Source organism: Rhineura floridana, chromosome 11 (genome assembly GCF_030035675.1).
Source record: "Rhineura floridana isolate rRhiFlo1 chromosome 11, rRhiFlo1.hap2, whole genome shotgun sequence".
Taxonomy (NCBI): Eukaryota; Metazoa; Chordata; class Lepidosauria; order Squamata; family Rhineuridae; genus Rhineura; species Rhineura floridana.
The window spans coordinates 18,394,642-18,410,263 of NC_084490.1; the positions used below are offsets into that span (position 1 = coordinate 18,394,642).

Consider the following 15,622-nt stretch of genomic DNA (forward strand, 5'->3'; position numbering starts at 1 on the left):
TGAAGCTAAGCCCATCAGGGTCTGGTTAGTGCCTCAGATAGGAGACCCCCTCCCCTTCGAACCCCTATCTGTTCAACTCTGCTAAAGATGAAAGGATATAAATATATATAAATAGCTCTTAAGAGCACGCCACACACATTCAGTATGAAAACTATTTTCTGGAAGAACCAGAAAGTATTTCAGGAAAGGTCCTCCCAGGTTCAAGCCCTGGCATCTCCAGTGAAAAGGATCAGCTACAGGCGAAGTGAAAGACCGCCATGGTCCTGCTGAACTAGACAAAAGGCCCATATAGTTGAACATTCTGTTCTCACAGTGCCAGCCAGATGCACCAATAGGAAGAGTCCTCTCCAGCTTGTTGTCCCTTTGATGGTTGAGGCAATATATAGCCATCATGACTAGTAGTCACAGAAAGCTTTTACCCTCCATGAATTTGCCCAAGTCTGTTGGTGAACCTGGGCTGCTACTCAGGATCAATGGTACTGGAGTAGATGGTGAAAATAGCCTTTAAAAGTCCTGTAGTCAGTGCAACCACAGGAGGCTGTCTTATACTACGCAGGATATCTTTAAGTAGCCCAGGCCATAAGGCAGCAAATACAGGGTGACTGTATTACACACAATATTTTGTTTAATTTGGTGTCATTTCTGATTTCCCCACCCAACTCTCTTAAATTTCTTTTTTCAACAAAAATAGTGGAGGCAAAGGACAAAAATACTTACAAAACAATAAGATAATGGATTAGCTTCATGTAACCTAAATGGATGGCAACACTGGCATTAGGCTTTCAAAAATAAACAAATTGAAAACATACCATTGTGGTAAACTAATTTAATGAAAATCATGTTCTCCCCCAACTTGGAAGTGTGGGGTTTACCTTCAAAAAACAAGCAGCATGGGAACAATGTTTTTATTTTTTTAAAAACTTTCCCCTGTAACAATTTCAACTTGCTTTTACAAGCATTGTTATTTAACCGAGACCTTTGCATGAGTCTAGATTAAAATCTCAAAAAAATATTTTGTTGGTTTTCATCCTGCTGCTTGTGAGCTTTTGTTTACATACTTCCTCTTCACTCTCTTCCTCCTCCCAGTTTCATGTGAGTCTTTTCATGCTTACTTTTCCCTGTTTGCTGATTACTTTAAATATTTTGGATAAGGTCAAAAAGGAAAGGAGAAGGAGTGAAGCAGATATGGAGGAAAAAGAATACATACATTAAAACCAAAGAAGGTGTTTAGATTTAATACTATTGAAGAAAGGGGAGAACTTTAATGGTAGTGGGGGGAAATAGCACAATGGCATCAGCAAAACAGGATAAGCATTGATAAAACACAGTTATCTGTTGCTGTTCCATACAGAGAAATGAGAACTATTTTTGAGTTTTAAAATTTTTTAAAAATACATTTTGGGTAACATCAGCTGTACACATGTTGGAAGACATAAGACGTGGTCAGACTCTAAATAACTCTGCCCATTCCTCTTCAAAGCAAAGTTTTATTGTTCAGAGAGAACTGCAAAACTGTTAAGCATGTTTTAAAATAGTCACCGATTAAGTTAGCATCATCCTCTTTGTCACTGCAGTAATAGGGTGCTAAATTAAGAGTCCAAACACTTTAGATATTCCAGTTGTCTTGAACCTTGTAAGGTAGGTCATAGGAAGCTGCCTTAGTCAGACCATTTGTCCATCTGGTTTTGACTGGCATCAGCTCTTGAGGAAGAGTTTCAGACTGAGGCTTTTCCTAGCCCTGCCAAGAGTTGCCAGAGACTGAACCTGACACCTTCTGCATTCAAAATACCTGCTCCTCCCTTGCGCTACAGCCCTTCCTCCAGAGTGACTGCTGTCATACTGGAGCTGTAGGGGCTGACAGACGAGCGAGTGGCTTGCCTAAGGCCTCCTCATTAGTTTATAGCTGAGGTGAGATTTGAAGCAGTTACATCCCAGCTGTCACTGTGCAGTACACTCTACTAACCCTCAGCTTTTCTTAAGCAACAGAAAGCAGTAGCTCTCCAAATATTTCTGAAAATCCAAGAAAGCAGAGAAACTCTGAGTAGTTTCTAACTAGAAACTGCAAAATGTACAACTTCTGCTGCTGCTATGTATGTGTAATATCTCAATCTATATTGGTGCATGTGTGCACAGACACAGGCACAGGCTTTTTGCTAAAGTGAGTCATCCAACTATGAGCTGCCATTTCAGATCTCACAAAAACTTCTGTCTTGGTTTCCTCCGATTGTTTTAACGCCTTCATGCCATAATGGATCTTCAGCCCGTTACAGTGGTTACATAATGTTTATTTACATTTCTAGTCCACCCCATCCTGAAAGCTTGGGGCGGGTGCCAATAAAAAAGTGCACATAAAATATCCAATTAAAAATTAATACAGAAAGGGGGGGGAGTCAAGCTCATCTGCTGAAAGCCAGTTACAAACTAAAGACTTCTCAAAGCTCAGGCTTTGGTGAAGTTCTGCAATAAGGCCTGCCCCTATGGATACAGAAGCCATTTGTCCTGTTCTCCTAAAGACTTGTATTCCTACTGTGTTCCTACTGTGGGTTTGTTGACTAGACTGAGAGGTGCTCTCCAGCTGAACAAAGAGTTCTTCTCTCTCATATGTGTGTGTGTGTGTGTGTGTTAGAATAAGCTGCATTATCTCAGGGTGGGCTAGAATCTCTCTCAATATGCTAACTTTTTACTTGCAGGGATTTTTTAAAGAATAGGGAACATTTTTAAAAATACTGTATCCCTTCCGCTTGCAGTCTAAATAGACAAGAGCCCATAATACCATCTTGTTCTCCTGCATGTGTAGACCAAGCCTTAGGAAAACATTCCCTTTAATAAGGAATTTGAAAGTTTCAGCCACATGCCAGTACCACTTCCTGGTTCTACCTTTCAGTCACTCCCTGGGGAACTGCAAACTTCACCTCAAAATTGCGCAATATAGTACTCTCTCACCTGCCCCAAGAGCAGTGTGAAAATGAGGCATACAAAAGGAGAGGACCCACAGAGACCTCTGGGGAAAATGCTCATATGGTGAGGAAGTTTGTCAGCCAAGCTGGAAGCTAATGTCTCATTGGTTAGCTATCTTTGTTGTCAACACACTCCAAATTGGGGAGAATCCTGTTTTTGTTAGGCAAGGACCAGCTCCTGGAGTTTGGTAACAAAGATGAGATAGGTATGATGTTGACAGTAAGGTGGGAGAAATATGACTCACCTGCAGCTTTCTCTATTCTCGATTAACTAACACAGGCTGGATGACTGATTTATCCGTATCATGACATATATATAGGATACCTCTTGGAGGATAATTGCACAACAGCAGACAGAGGTCAAAAATGTTGCAGAAGGCATCGGAGAGGTACTAATGATTAAATTGCACACAGAGCCCTGCAAAGTGATAACCGCAAAGCAATTCCTGCTTCCATCATTTGGTAAACAATCATCCATAATCAGAATATGTTCCGCCGCAGATGCTCTCGTGGCAAAGGAAGGAATCTGCCAAGTGCCAAATAACTGCAAGAACTGTGCTTTTTTCCAGCTCAAGGCAGTCATCCAGACTATAAGGGAATAGCTGTCTCCTACCTCACAGACAAAAATACTTTGTGTGGTTTGAGGGACCACTAGCTTGAGAATCAACTTGCACCATAGGAGACTCAGCCTGGTAAAGTTCATCCATATCAACCTACCCACACATTTCAGAGCTCAGAGGAGCACTGCTACATAGCCCACGTATTCCCAATCATGTCTCAGATGGAACAGGGTCTTCTCTGTAATAGCACCCATACTGTGGAACATCCTGCCTCAAGAAATTTGGGTTCCCCACTACCTGCTTTTAGACACCAAATAAAAACCTCTGTTGTGTTTAGGCCTCGCTAATAAAGCACATACTTTGCATTCAGGTCTCAGTTCAGTCCTTGGCATCTCCAGGCAGGTTTGAGAAAGCCCCTAATCTGAAACCCTAGAGAACCATTGACTCAGTCTAAGGCCGTTTCCTAGGTTCCGCTAGTCTGTTTATTCATTTTAATGTCCATGGTGGCTGCTTGTTGCTTTTAATAGTTTGTTGGGTTGCTTACTTCTCCCTTGCTGTTTTAAAATGTGCATTTTATCTATGTCGGGGGCTCCACTGTGGAGCCAAAAAGGCAAGATACAAATAAGCCTCCCCCGTGTTCTTTATCTAAGTAGCATCTAAACAATGAATGGCTAGTTTGTTGCAGGTGTCTTGTACGCATTAATGTACGTGGACGAATCCACATGCTGTTTTGCTTCCAGACTTGTAAAAAAGGTAAAGGTGTCCCCGCACTTATAGTGCGAGTCATTTCCGACTCTTAGGGTGACGTCTTGCAACGTTTACTAGGCAGACCGTTTGTATGGAGTGGGATTGCCAGTTCCTTCCCTGGCCTTTCTTTACCCAGCATATGCTGACCACGAATGAATGGAAGGCTGAGTGGACCTCAACCCCTTTTTACCAGAGATTCGACTTCCTCCTTTCATTGGAATCGAACTCCGGCCATGAGCACAGCTTCGGCTGCGTTACCGCCACTTACCTCTCTGCGCCATGGAGGATATTACCAGATTTGTAGATTACCCTAAAAATACCTTAATGGAGACTGTTGCAATTCAACAAGATCTTAGGACAGGAAATACAGTTTAAATGATTTTACTGAAAAATTTAAATTATGGCAATATGCAAGAACTTATGAATGAGACAGGGATACATCTTTACTCAAGTAAACTCCCTCACCAGCCAGCCTGCTACTCCTTATCATATCTCTTTTGTCTCTCTGCTGATAGCAACTGAGGCAGGCAAATTTGTGCCACTTGCCAACTCCAACATGTATAGACTTGGCATGCTGTCATCTCCACTTGGGACAATAGCAACCAATCAGAGAGCAGACAAGGAAATAGAGTCAGCTCCCATTGTCTCCTTCTTACTTCCTCATGTCTTGCAACTATCAGCTCCCCTCGCCAAGATCAAACCAGTAGCAATTTTATGTCAAATAAAGATAACTCATGCCAGGATGCAAGGTAGTGAATTCCAGGGCAATATTTGGAATGAAGGGTGTAGCTGAGTTATAGCTTTGCAATACAAAACTTAATTCTTACTATCAAACATGGGATGTTAACTGATGTTTTCCTATTTTTTTATGTGCGGGTTTTCTAGTCTTTGCTGTTACATTACAAATCTGTTTTACAGTCTACAGTACCGAAGATCAGAAGCAGCGAAGATGAGAATTTTACTGGAAGTCCACCCCTCCCTGCTGTCAGCATATCCTGTCCTGATACTCTTGTTGCACCCTCTCACCATAAGGCAGCTTCCTTCCTCTTACCACCATGACTATTAAGCTTACTGAACTTAAGGCAGCAGCACCATGCCTTGTTTCCTAAGCAGTGACAGCAGCCAATGGATGTGTAAGTTCCTAATAAATCCCAATTGTACAATTTGAGGTTTTGTATGAACCAGACCTTAACCAACAAGCCAGTCCTGAAGCCGCGTCTTCCTTTTGGGCCAGTCTTCATTCTTCATCTTCAGTAGGGACAGATTTCTGAAGTTTTTTTTTTAAAAAAACCTCACTTGCGCCCCCCAAAACCTGAGTTCTGAGATAGTAACAATACATGGATCCATCTTTTCCTCCTCCCCCTCCAAAATAAGACAGAATTAGGCATTCAAGGAATAAAGGAATGATTTATTTCAGGGTCTTTTATACAATTCAAAGCAGGAGGAGATGGGGAGGCATTAATTCCCTTCAATCCACGTTCCCTCATAGTATTTCACACCGCAGAAGGAAGTCCATAGCTTGTCACCACAGGTAGACAAACAGGCACCTCTCTCTGAACAAAGAGACTTCCTCCTCACTCAACTGAATAGCTAAGGAAACCAAAGAAAATCCCACATTCCAATTTTTCTGCTTACAAAGTTTCCGTCTTTGAGAGAACCCAAAGGTTCTGGCAAGTCTTGCTCATCCAAATTGGTACCCAAAAATGGCACACATGTAGATGGGAGGACTTGAAATAAGGAAGTTAGTCCATCTGAAAAGTGGTGCTCCTTTAAAGGGTTCACTTTCAACCGAGGTGGCTTCATTCCCACTACTTTCAGCAGACACCAGTCTAACCGCTTGCTCCTGTTTAGTGCTCATGTATCCAAAATACCTCCTCCCCTGCACAGTTTGGCTGTTACAGGGCAACTGGGTTGTCCCCTCAGGACACACAAGATGTGATCGTCCATCATCTTCCCAGCTTTTCTCTCCCTTCTAAGTTCACATTTGCTGATAGTGGCAGGCCCCGATCTTTTTGGATGTTGATTTGCATGAGGGAAACAGGGGGTTAAAATTCCGCATACTGTTGTTTAAGAGTATCACTGATGAAGAGGGGGAAATTAGAGGGCAGCCATGTTAGTTTGTAGCAGCAAGACAACGAAAGTGCAGTGCTGTTGCAGAGGCCAATTGGTTTCTTGAGGTACATAAGGGTTCACATACCCAACTGCCCAATTTATCTGATGTAAAATAGAAAGGAAAAAGAGAGAGGCAGAACCACAAACCCTGCCTTCTAGAGGAAGCAAATGAAATTGAAAGCCTTCCTTTTCATCCGCAGATTTGTAAAAAACACAGAATTAGAAGGGGGAGACATTTGCCCCTCCTCAAACCAGGCACACCTTCTAGCTTCGTAAGGATCTTTATCTTGCACAGCACACCAGTTGTTGCCCATAGTGACAAGTTAAGGTCAGAGATGTGCATTACAGGTGTTTGCAAAATGGCACTAACCAGTGGACAAAAACCAGCACATACGTGCCCTCCATTTGTGCAGGGAGGAATAAGGAAGCCAGGGTTCTTGAGGAGCATAGGAACACTGGGGCGTCAGAACCTTTGAGCTCTGTTCCCAGTTCTGGAACGGTAGTGTGGTTCTGTGGATCATACGAGGGAGAGTCCAGGAGCCAGGATTTTAAGTTCAACTCCCTTTGCTAATAATGCCCAAGGGATCAGAAAATGGCCCTGCTAAAAATCAGCATTAGTTTATTAACTCGTTAACAAAGACAACAGAATGCCAAAAAAAAAGAGAAAGATGACACTCCCCCTTCAATTTATTTGAGGGAGGGCTAAAAGGCAGGGGAAACCGATTTCCTTTCCCTCCTGTAGGGGAGGTTGCTCCCCTCCCCTTCCCCAACCTGGGCACCAGGGTCTCACCCCAAGACATCACATTAAGGGGGTCCAGAGATGGGTTACCAGGGTTCACAGCCACGTAGCAAAGCGCAGTTGTACAGCAAGTCGACAGGGGCACCCCCAAACTGGTAACCCCTGAATCCTGTGCTCCCCTCTAAAATCCAGTAGGGGAGCTGGGTACAGTCCCAAATCATCTCCAGGTGAAGCAGAGACCTGTAAGAAAAGGGGATCCCATGAGGGTGACAGCCACTCAGTACTCAGGGAGTCCTGTCTACAGATCAGTTCGTTCACATGATGCAGCAACATTTAAATCATTTAGCTGCACCATATTACGAGTTATGAAGACAGATGCGGGGAAACCAAAACCCCAAACCATCCCCTGCAACAGACACGTACAGTTCTTAAATTTGTAGTAGCAAAAATAACTTATCAACAAAACTTGATAAAGCCTGAGGAGCTTGAGGGAACACGAAAATGTGTGCTCCCTCCAACCCCAGCAACAGCCAGAGAGCATGTGATGCAATTAAGTATTTGTAGGCAATGACCAGACCCAAAACTTCTCTAGTCACAGTCACATAAAATGTTCAAACACTCTCACAACTCCTTTGCATGCCACGAGTTCCATGTGTATTTCATAAGTTAAGTGGCTCACTACAAGGATCTGCTCTACCCAGCTGCATGTCCCTGGGCTGGTGCCAAGCCAGTACTTCTGTGGGTCTACCCTGCTTTTCAGCATTCCACTAATACAGCGGAGCCAGCGGGGTGATCAGCTGTAGCGCGGGGAGCTCGCACGCTACAGCTGATCACTGTCAGCTGGAGTGTGGCAGCTGGAATACAGTAGGGCCCCGCTTTTCGGCAGGGGCCTGGAACATAACCTGCCATATGACTGCCTACTGTATCACATTGTAAATTTTATCTGGAAAATAAATAAAACATTATATATACAAACAAACGAAAGCTCTTGAACAAGAGCAAGGTTTATACTAACCAGTGGTCCAAATAGCCCCTCAGGGTCCTTGGTAGCCAGGCTGGAATCGCGCTGTCTCCTCAAATATAAGTTCTTTCAGCTTCTCCTTGGGCAGGTCATCCAGCTCCATGTCAAAGGTGAATGGCTCCTCAGCAACCGGCTAGTGTGGGGCAAATAGAGAGAGAGAGATAAAAACCCAGGAATCCTGGCTCCCAACCTTCTTCCTCTCCCAAACCACCCGTTCTAACCCATCACACGCCATTCCTTGCCCTTTGAATAGTAGTCAAACCCCAAGAATCAAAGCATCCAGCACCTCATCTGAGGGATCGTAGTACTGCTCTAGGTAAGGGTGGGCAAGGGACTCCTCCACCGTGATGCGCTTATTAGGGTTAAAGGTCAACATTTTGTCCAGCAGGTCCAGAGCTGAAAAGGGAGGGGAGGAGAAAAGACGGCGCAGTATCAGCAACCAGACAGCAGATGGCAACAAGAAGAACATCCACTGGGCTAACAACATGGTTGCAGGGCTGGACAGCACTGGTTGTTTAATGCTGTGGGTCAGAACAAAGATGGATGGGTTCATGTCACTGACACTACACAGCAAGACGCCTGATGGATCAGGACGAGGGTTCATCTAGTCTAGCATCCTGTTGCCAACAGTGACCATGCTCATGTCCCACAAACAGGGTGTGAAAGCAACAGCTCTCCCCCTTTTAACATCCAATATTCAATATACTGCTTTCCAAGGTCCATTAAGCTATCATGAATATGACAGCTGCTGATACCACTATCATCCTACATATATCCATCTAGCACCTTTTAACATGATCTATGCTAGCAGCCCCCAGCCCCACATGCTCACGGTGCTTCAACCATTCAATCATATTGCTTTTTTCTGTGCTTTCTTCAGGTCTACAATATACTTTTTGAGATGGGGTGGCCCAAATACACCACAGATTTACACAGAGGCAGTACAATAATAAAAGTTTTATTTTCAACCCCTTTCCCTATTAATTAAATGCCCCCATGGCTAGCTTCTCTCCATTGCAGAAGTGTTTATTTTTACTTTGCTACCTAGTCTTCAACCTGGTTTATAAAACATCCTGCTCTCTTATCCCATGACTGCCAACAACACAAGATCAGACCAGACCAAAGGCCTGTCCATTCCAACCTGTTCTCAGTAGCCAACCAGAAACCTGTGGCAGTGTATTCCTAGGAGCCATTGTTGATTTTGTCGATATATATTATCTTCATGCATGTTGAAACACTGAACAAATTAAGGCGGGATTTCACTTTGAAGATGCCACACTGATTTGCTCTCAACAAGGCTTGTTCTGAGTGCATAATAAATTCTAGTTTTAAAAAACTTTTTATTCTAATTTTTACTTTTTTAGTCCATTTAATACCACTCCCTTATATACATATATATGTATATATGTGTGTGTATATATATATTGTATTGTATGTATTTTAATTTTCTTTAATCTTTTTGTGTTTTTTATTGTGTACAATTTTATTATGAATGCGTGCGATTTTATTGTAAGCTGCCCTGAGTGCCTTATTATAGGGTAGAATGGTGGGATAAAAATATTTTAAATAATAATAATAGCTTTAATGATTCTCACCAATTTACCTGGAATGGAAGTTAAGACTTACAGGTCTGTCACTTGAGTCTAGCCTCTGAATCCTCTTATTGTTGTTGTTATAGTCACAATCCTCCAGGAGGCTGATTTTAATCTTAAGTTGCACATACTTGCTAGAAGTCTAGCAACATCACATCTGAGTCATTTAAGAACTCTAGGGTGAATGCCACCTGGCCCCAATTGCATTAGTTTACAACTTCCCAAAGGTGTTTTTTTTTAGAGCTAGTTGTCACCTCAATTTAACATAACTCCTTTGGTGCTCTCCCCCAAAACAGTGTTTTGAATGCCAGTCTCCCTAACATTTTATCTATCCTCAGTGTGGACAAACCATTATTTTCGCTTCTCGATCATCACTTCTCCTACTTCCAATAGCATTTGTATTCTAAGGCCCGACTGCCTCTCAGGCTGGTTTTTTGCTCTTGAAGAAATGACTTGCTGGTTGTTCATGCCTTAAACTGTTTGCTCTTCAACTTACCTGGGAGTCTCACTGAACTTAGATGGACTTGCTTCCAAGTACACACATACAGGATTGTGCTGTAACAACTGAGCAGATTATGGGCAGGGCTACTTCTATGGGTTGCCGCATTTACCATTGGCCAACCCCCAAGCCCATCAGCAGCTCTTTCTGCCTTCTTCCTCTGGAGGAAGGCTATCCACTGCCTGGAGCAGAAGAAACAGCTCCACATTTCTCTAACGCATTGTATCTTTTTGTGGATGAACTGTAGAGCTGCTTTGGTAATTGTAAGCTACAATCTTGGCTGAAAAAACGGCATAAACACAAGGTAACAATCTCAACCATCTTGGCTTCGAGGTTTCTAACACTCATATTTTTTTCCCTTTTATTGTTTTTATTTTTTGCCGCGGAGTTTCCCTGCACCTGATATCTTGGACAATTTGATTAGCTGTCTATTATCTCTGCATTACATTTCTAGTAACTGTCTTATATTTCCATTCAATTCACCTATGAATGTTTTTTGTTTGTCTGCAACCAGGTCCCATTAATTACAAAGACCTAAAGAAAGTTTTTAAAAACATGAAGCAAGCACACAAATTATTGTCTTCACCTAGAAACAAAGCTAGGCCCCACGTGATGCATGTTAGGTGGCTGAATATGCAGATGCATTAGGACACTAGTTGAAAATGCAGACGCTCAGTCAATGCTTATGTTTAAACAGTGACAAGAGGACTGCAAGCTTCACATGCTAATAGGACCTTTACTTTTCAGCAGTTACTTGTGTATACAGAACAAAAAATAGATACACTTCAAATAAGGATCTTAAGATGAATGTAGAGATTTTAGTGTCAGCTCCAGGCGGGAAAAGGTTGAAGACTTCTGACTTAGGTTAGACTGTTAAGCGTGAAACACTAGAGGGACCCTAGAATGGGGTTATCATCAATGAGCAATGAATGTTGGGACATTAGGAAGTGGCTGTGCATCGTAAGTCTTCTTTCCCTTACCTTTGGGATCAGCCTTAGGGAAGAGTTTGGCCCAGGGGACCTTGGGCTTTTGAGGCAGTGACTGGAGATAGTTGCGAGCCTTCATGTTGATGATGCAGTTCAAGTCATCTTGAGATGGGGAACCCAAAATACCTGTAGCGATGGGCAAACAGAAAGTCATTTGGTGTCTAGGACAGGACAAATCCTAGAAGGGAAACATTTTTATATGCTGTAACAAGCAAGGCCTCAAGCATTGAAAGGCCTCAACCAGAGGCCAGGAAGGACGAATCAGCCATTCGATGGAGAGAGAAAAAAAATCTCTCCCCTCCAATGCCAAAATATTTTCTATGCCCTCATTCCCCCTTACCCAGGATGTGGTTGAGCTGGTCCAGGTAGTGCTTGCCAGGAAAGATGGGTCGGTTTGACAGCATCTCAGCCAGAATGCAGCCCACAGACCATATGTCAATAGACTTAGTGTAGCCCTAAGAAACGGAGAGGAAAACATGGAAAGGGAACCAGGATTTGGGCTTCTTTAGTCCTTCCCTGTTCTCGTGTACCATGCATAACCACCCCCCAATTCATGTGGAGGCTGCTTCCTCCTTGCACAGTGATTGTTTGCGTAATCAAGGCTTTCAAGCTCTCATAAAGAAAGGAATCAAACTATGGGCCCAGCAAAAGAACAGCATTCAAGACAATGTCTCTCTTTTCCAGCTAGCCTATAAGGGCTTGAAATACAAGAGAAAGAGAGAGAGGTATGCATCCCTTAATGCCATCATAGATAACAAAAGAAAGCTGGCAGCACAGGAAATGTAGGAAGGGTGGGGTAGAGTGCGAAGAACAATAGGGAAGGAGTGGCTATGAAGGGGCAAGGCACTAAATCCTTAAGGAATGGGGGGGAAGAATGTTGATAGGTGAGGATACAGGAATCAGGGCAAAGAATGGACAGAAATTAAGAAGACATTACACATCTTGTTGCTGTTGTCTCAGTACAGCGAGCTAGACTAAAAAGATAAATATCCATCTACTGGGTGTGAACTATGCGTTTTTAATTATGAAAACATCTTCATGTTGCTTTCATGGTTATGCTAGATCTTACTTTTCTTCCCAGAGAAGTTGAGAAACCTCACTCCCAACTAACTGAACAGACATCACTTTTTGTGTGTGTTTAACTTGGGCGTTTCCTAGCTTCCAGTCCCCCTCCATGCTGATCAACTTACCTTGGAATTAAGCATGATTTCGGGGGCTCGGTACCAGCGAGTGGCAACGTATTCTGTCAAGAAACCTGTGTGGTCATGGTCTGGATCAGCAATCCGGGCCAGGCCAAAGTCACAGATCTGTAAGGAGAGAGAGAAAAAAGAATGTACAAGAGTGGCAAACACAGGATGAGCACAAATGTAAATGGGCTGCAGAATGCAGAGGGGAACAGGATGGCATCAGATGGAGAGGGAAGCAGAAAGTCTAGCAAAAGTTGCTGAATTCCACCTTCAGGTCACACGTGGTGTTGATGAGAAGGTTGCTGGGCTTCAGGTCCCGATGAAGCACGTTGGCAGAATGAATGTATTTCAGCCCTCGGAGAATCTGGTAGAGAAAGTAGCAGATGTGGTCATTGCTGAGCTGCTGGGTCTTCAGCAGCTTGTAGAGATCTGTTTCCATCAAATCCTGAACTATGTATCTGCAGAGACATGGTGCCCCCTCCAGGAAAGGGGGAGCAAGAGCAACAGTCAAGGAAAGCAACTTTCATGCTGCACACAAGTGAACACTGATGGTACGGGAAGGGGGTATTAATTGTACACACAATTGAATGAACCACCCAGTCTCTTCCCTAGATGGAGCTAGCTTTTGGTAGCTGTGGCTCAGCAAGACAGCAAGTGCTTATAAAATTTCCAATGACTCTAGTAGAATGTATCACTGTAACCATGAGGCAGGTAAGAACATCGTATTTTTACATGCCTGTGATGTAAAGATATTCACAGGGATGGTACTGAAAGAGCATTCTTAGACTAGGAGAGTTTCTTAGGCCTAGTCCATTAATGGCATCTTGCCTAGGGCGATACCCTGAAGGCAACAGGGATCCAATGCAGATGCTGGTATTAGGATCTATTCCCAGCAATCCTACAGCATGTCATTATGTCGTGTGCCAGCCAAAGCATCAGAGCTGCACATATGGTTCAAATATGGACCAGGAGCCAGGGAGGGGCTCTATACAGATCCCAATATGGCTCCCACAGCCTCTGGGGATGTAAATGTCTAGTCATGTAGATTTCCTTCCAGGCTTAGAAGGGGCAACAACGTTTTGCAAGGATACACATCGCGCATCTGATCGATGGTAGGTGCACGCAGAATGTCATTGATGCCGATGACATTCTCATGCTTGAAGCGCAAAAGGATCTTGATCTCTCGCAGTGTGCGTTGGCAGTATGTCTGGTGCTCAAACGGACTGATCTTTTTTATGGCAGCCCGGATCTTGTTGACATGGTCATAGGCAGAACTATGAGAAAAAGAAGATAAAGATACTTGCAGACAGGGACCTCCAGGTCTGTGCACACACCCAGACTGTCTCTTCAGTGCACTAATTTGCCTATCTTTCACCCAATTGCCCAATTTCTTCCCCTTCCTCATTGGAAGAAAGCAGTGCAGTGCTCCACAAGAGCAACTGAGAGGGATCTGCTTCCAAGAAAGCCAGTCAGAAACTCCAGAAGCACACTAAGGTTTTGGACCATAGTCAACAGGATTAATAGAAGGACAGAAGGGAGGAAACAGCAGGGATAGCAATATAAATAGTGTGGTACAATCAAAGTTATTTAGAAGATCCACAGTGTTATCACCACTTGGCAAAACTATGAGGGCTAACAGAACAGAGATCTAAACAGTTGACACTAGGTGATGTGGTCTAAAGCTCTGAAGATACAGAGTGCAAGCACAAAAGCCTAGAAAAATCAGATGATTAGAAAAAAGATAATGAATACTTCAAAAAAAGGGGGTTATGAGTTTGAATGCTACTACAGGTACTGGAGATTCAGGTACCAAATCCAAGCTGGTATAATATGATGGCTAGGTTTAGTACAATGGGATATTGCAAAGACACTCTTAGCCTGGCGAACTTTTTTAAGCAAAAGTGATGCACAAATTTCAGAAATTGGAACAGCCTAGCATGAATGTAGAGGCTATAGGCCAAGAGTAGAAGAGGACATGTTTTATGATTGACTAGTATCAGTGAGTCTCAATATGACATTTAGCAACACTGGTGAATCTGTCTGGCTTGAAGGGATAGCGGTCTAAAACCCAGGGAGTAGGGTTGACATGCTAGCGAGAGTTCCTGCACTACTTAATAACTACATGGCAATGAGAGGTTTGGCAAGAAGACAAGTTCCTAACTTGGAAATTCTTGTGCCAACAACAGTTGGACAGAGACATTTATCAGGTGCAGCTTGTTTATCGATAGTGCTGCACTCATGAGGGATCATAGAGCTGCAATCTGCAAACGTCTTGCCATCTTATTATTAAAATGCACAGAAGTACCCTTTAAACGAGCAGCAGGCAACTGAAAGTTGGCACACCACCAGTCAGACACTGAACAATGGGGGAGGGCGTTAGGAAGAAATCTGGTAAATATTGGCACAAAGAGACAGCGGACTTGCAAGGGCCAGTCCCTGGGAGGGGCTTAGAACACAACAATGACTTGGCGCGGTTAGGGTGTGTTTATGTGCGTTTCCAGTTCACAGTGCGGTTTGGGGCGACAGCATCTGCAGAATATGTCTGCGGCAGAGAAATATTCATGGACACAACGACCCTTAAACTGAGGCACACTGCAGCTAGGAACCAATGTGGAGGGGACTGGGGTGATGGGGAAGAAGAACACTGACAGAGCGCCACTCGCCTCTATGGGGGTTCAGTAACTAAGAAACAATATGGCGGAAGCCTGTCTGAGAGGGTACGGCGGCCGCGTGGGCTAATTTCAGGGGTTAATTTAGCCACCCAAGCCGTGGTCATTTCGCCCGAGTACGGCACCCGGACAGGGCCATTCTGCATGGTTCGCGCTCACTCACCAGACCATGCCGTACGCCCCCTCGCCGATATACTGCAGGTCTGTGTAGCGCGGCCCCACGTCAAACACCTGCCCTTTCACCGTCTCCACTCCCAGCCTTGGAGCTCCTGGTACCGGCACAGCCCCCGCCCCGCCTGGGGCCGCTGTTGCCGCTGCTGCCGCCATGGCCGACCTGATCAAGAAGCTTCTGCAGCCGCTCCTATCGCAGCTTTACCCGGAACCGACACCGCCCGATAACACTGCGCATGCGCTCGCCCAGGACACTGAGCGTCTGCTACTGCTCATGCGCTCAGCAAAAGCTGCGACTCGAGGTCCTTCTATGGCGCATGCGCTTGCCCTGTCCCGAAGTGTTTTGCAGGCCACCGCGCGCCTGGTTTGGATTGGGACGTCA

The 15,622-nt window shown here is 44.1% G+C and overlaps 1 protein-coding gene across 1 annotated transcript; it reads right to left on the reverse strand.

The window, feature by feature from the left end:
• Nucleotides 1-5,651: 5,651 nt before the first annotated feature.
• On the reverse strand, nucleotides 5,652-15,615 carry LOC133367082 (mitogen-activated protein kinase 1-like). Its single transcript, XM_061590809.1, has 9 exons — nucleotides 15,233-15,615; nucleotides 13,492-13,674; nucleotides 12,669-12,858; nucleotides 12,404-12,520; nucleotides 11,554-11,668; nucleotides 11,208-11,339; nucleotides 8,423-8,532; nucleotides 8,131-8,269; nucleotides 5,652-7,355 (listed from the first exon to the last, which is right to left on the reverse strand). Exons 1-8 carry the CDS (start codon nucleotides 15,394-15,396, stop codon nucleotides 8,150-8,152), a joined length of 1,131 nt encoding a protein of 376 aa, XP_061446793.1. The 5' UTR covers nucleotides 15,397-15,615; the 3' UTR covers nucleotides 5,652-7,355; nucleotides 8,131-8,149.
• Nucleotides 15,616-15,622: the final 7 nt, after the last annotated feature.

Bases quoted from the DNA above. Each gene is read 5' to 3' on its own strand.
- LOC133367082 (XM_061590809.1), bottom strand. From the start codon at position 15,396: ATGGCGGCAGCAGCGGCAACAGCGGCCCCAGGCGGGGCGGGGGCTGTG. The intron at 13,675-15,232 runs GTGAGTGAGCGC...TTTTTCTCATAG, and splicing joins GGGGCGTACGGCATGGTCTG to TTCTGCCTATGACCATGTCA. The intron at 8,270-8,422 runs GTGCTGGATGCT...GCCCCACACTAG, and splicing joins ACTACGATCCCTCAGATGAG to CCGGTTGCTGAGGAGCCATT.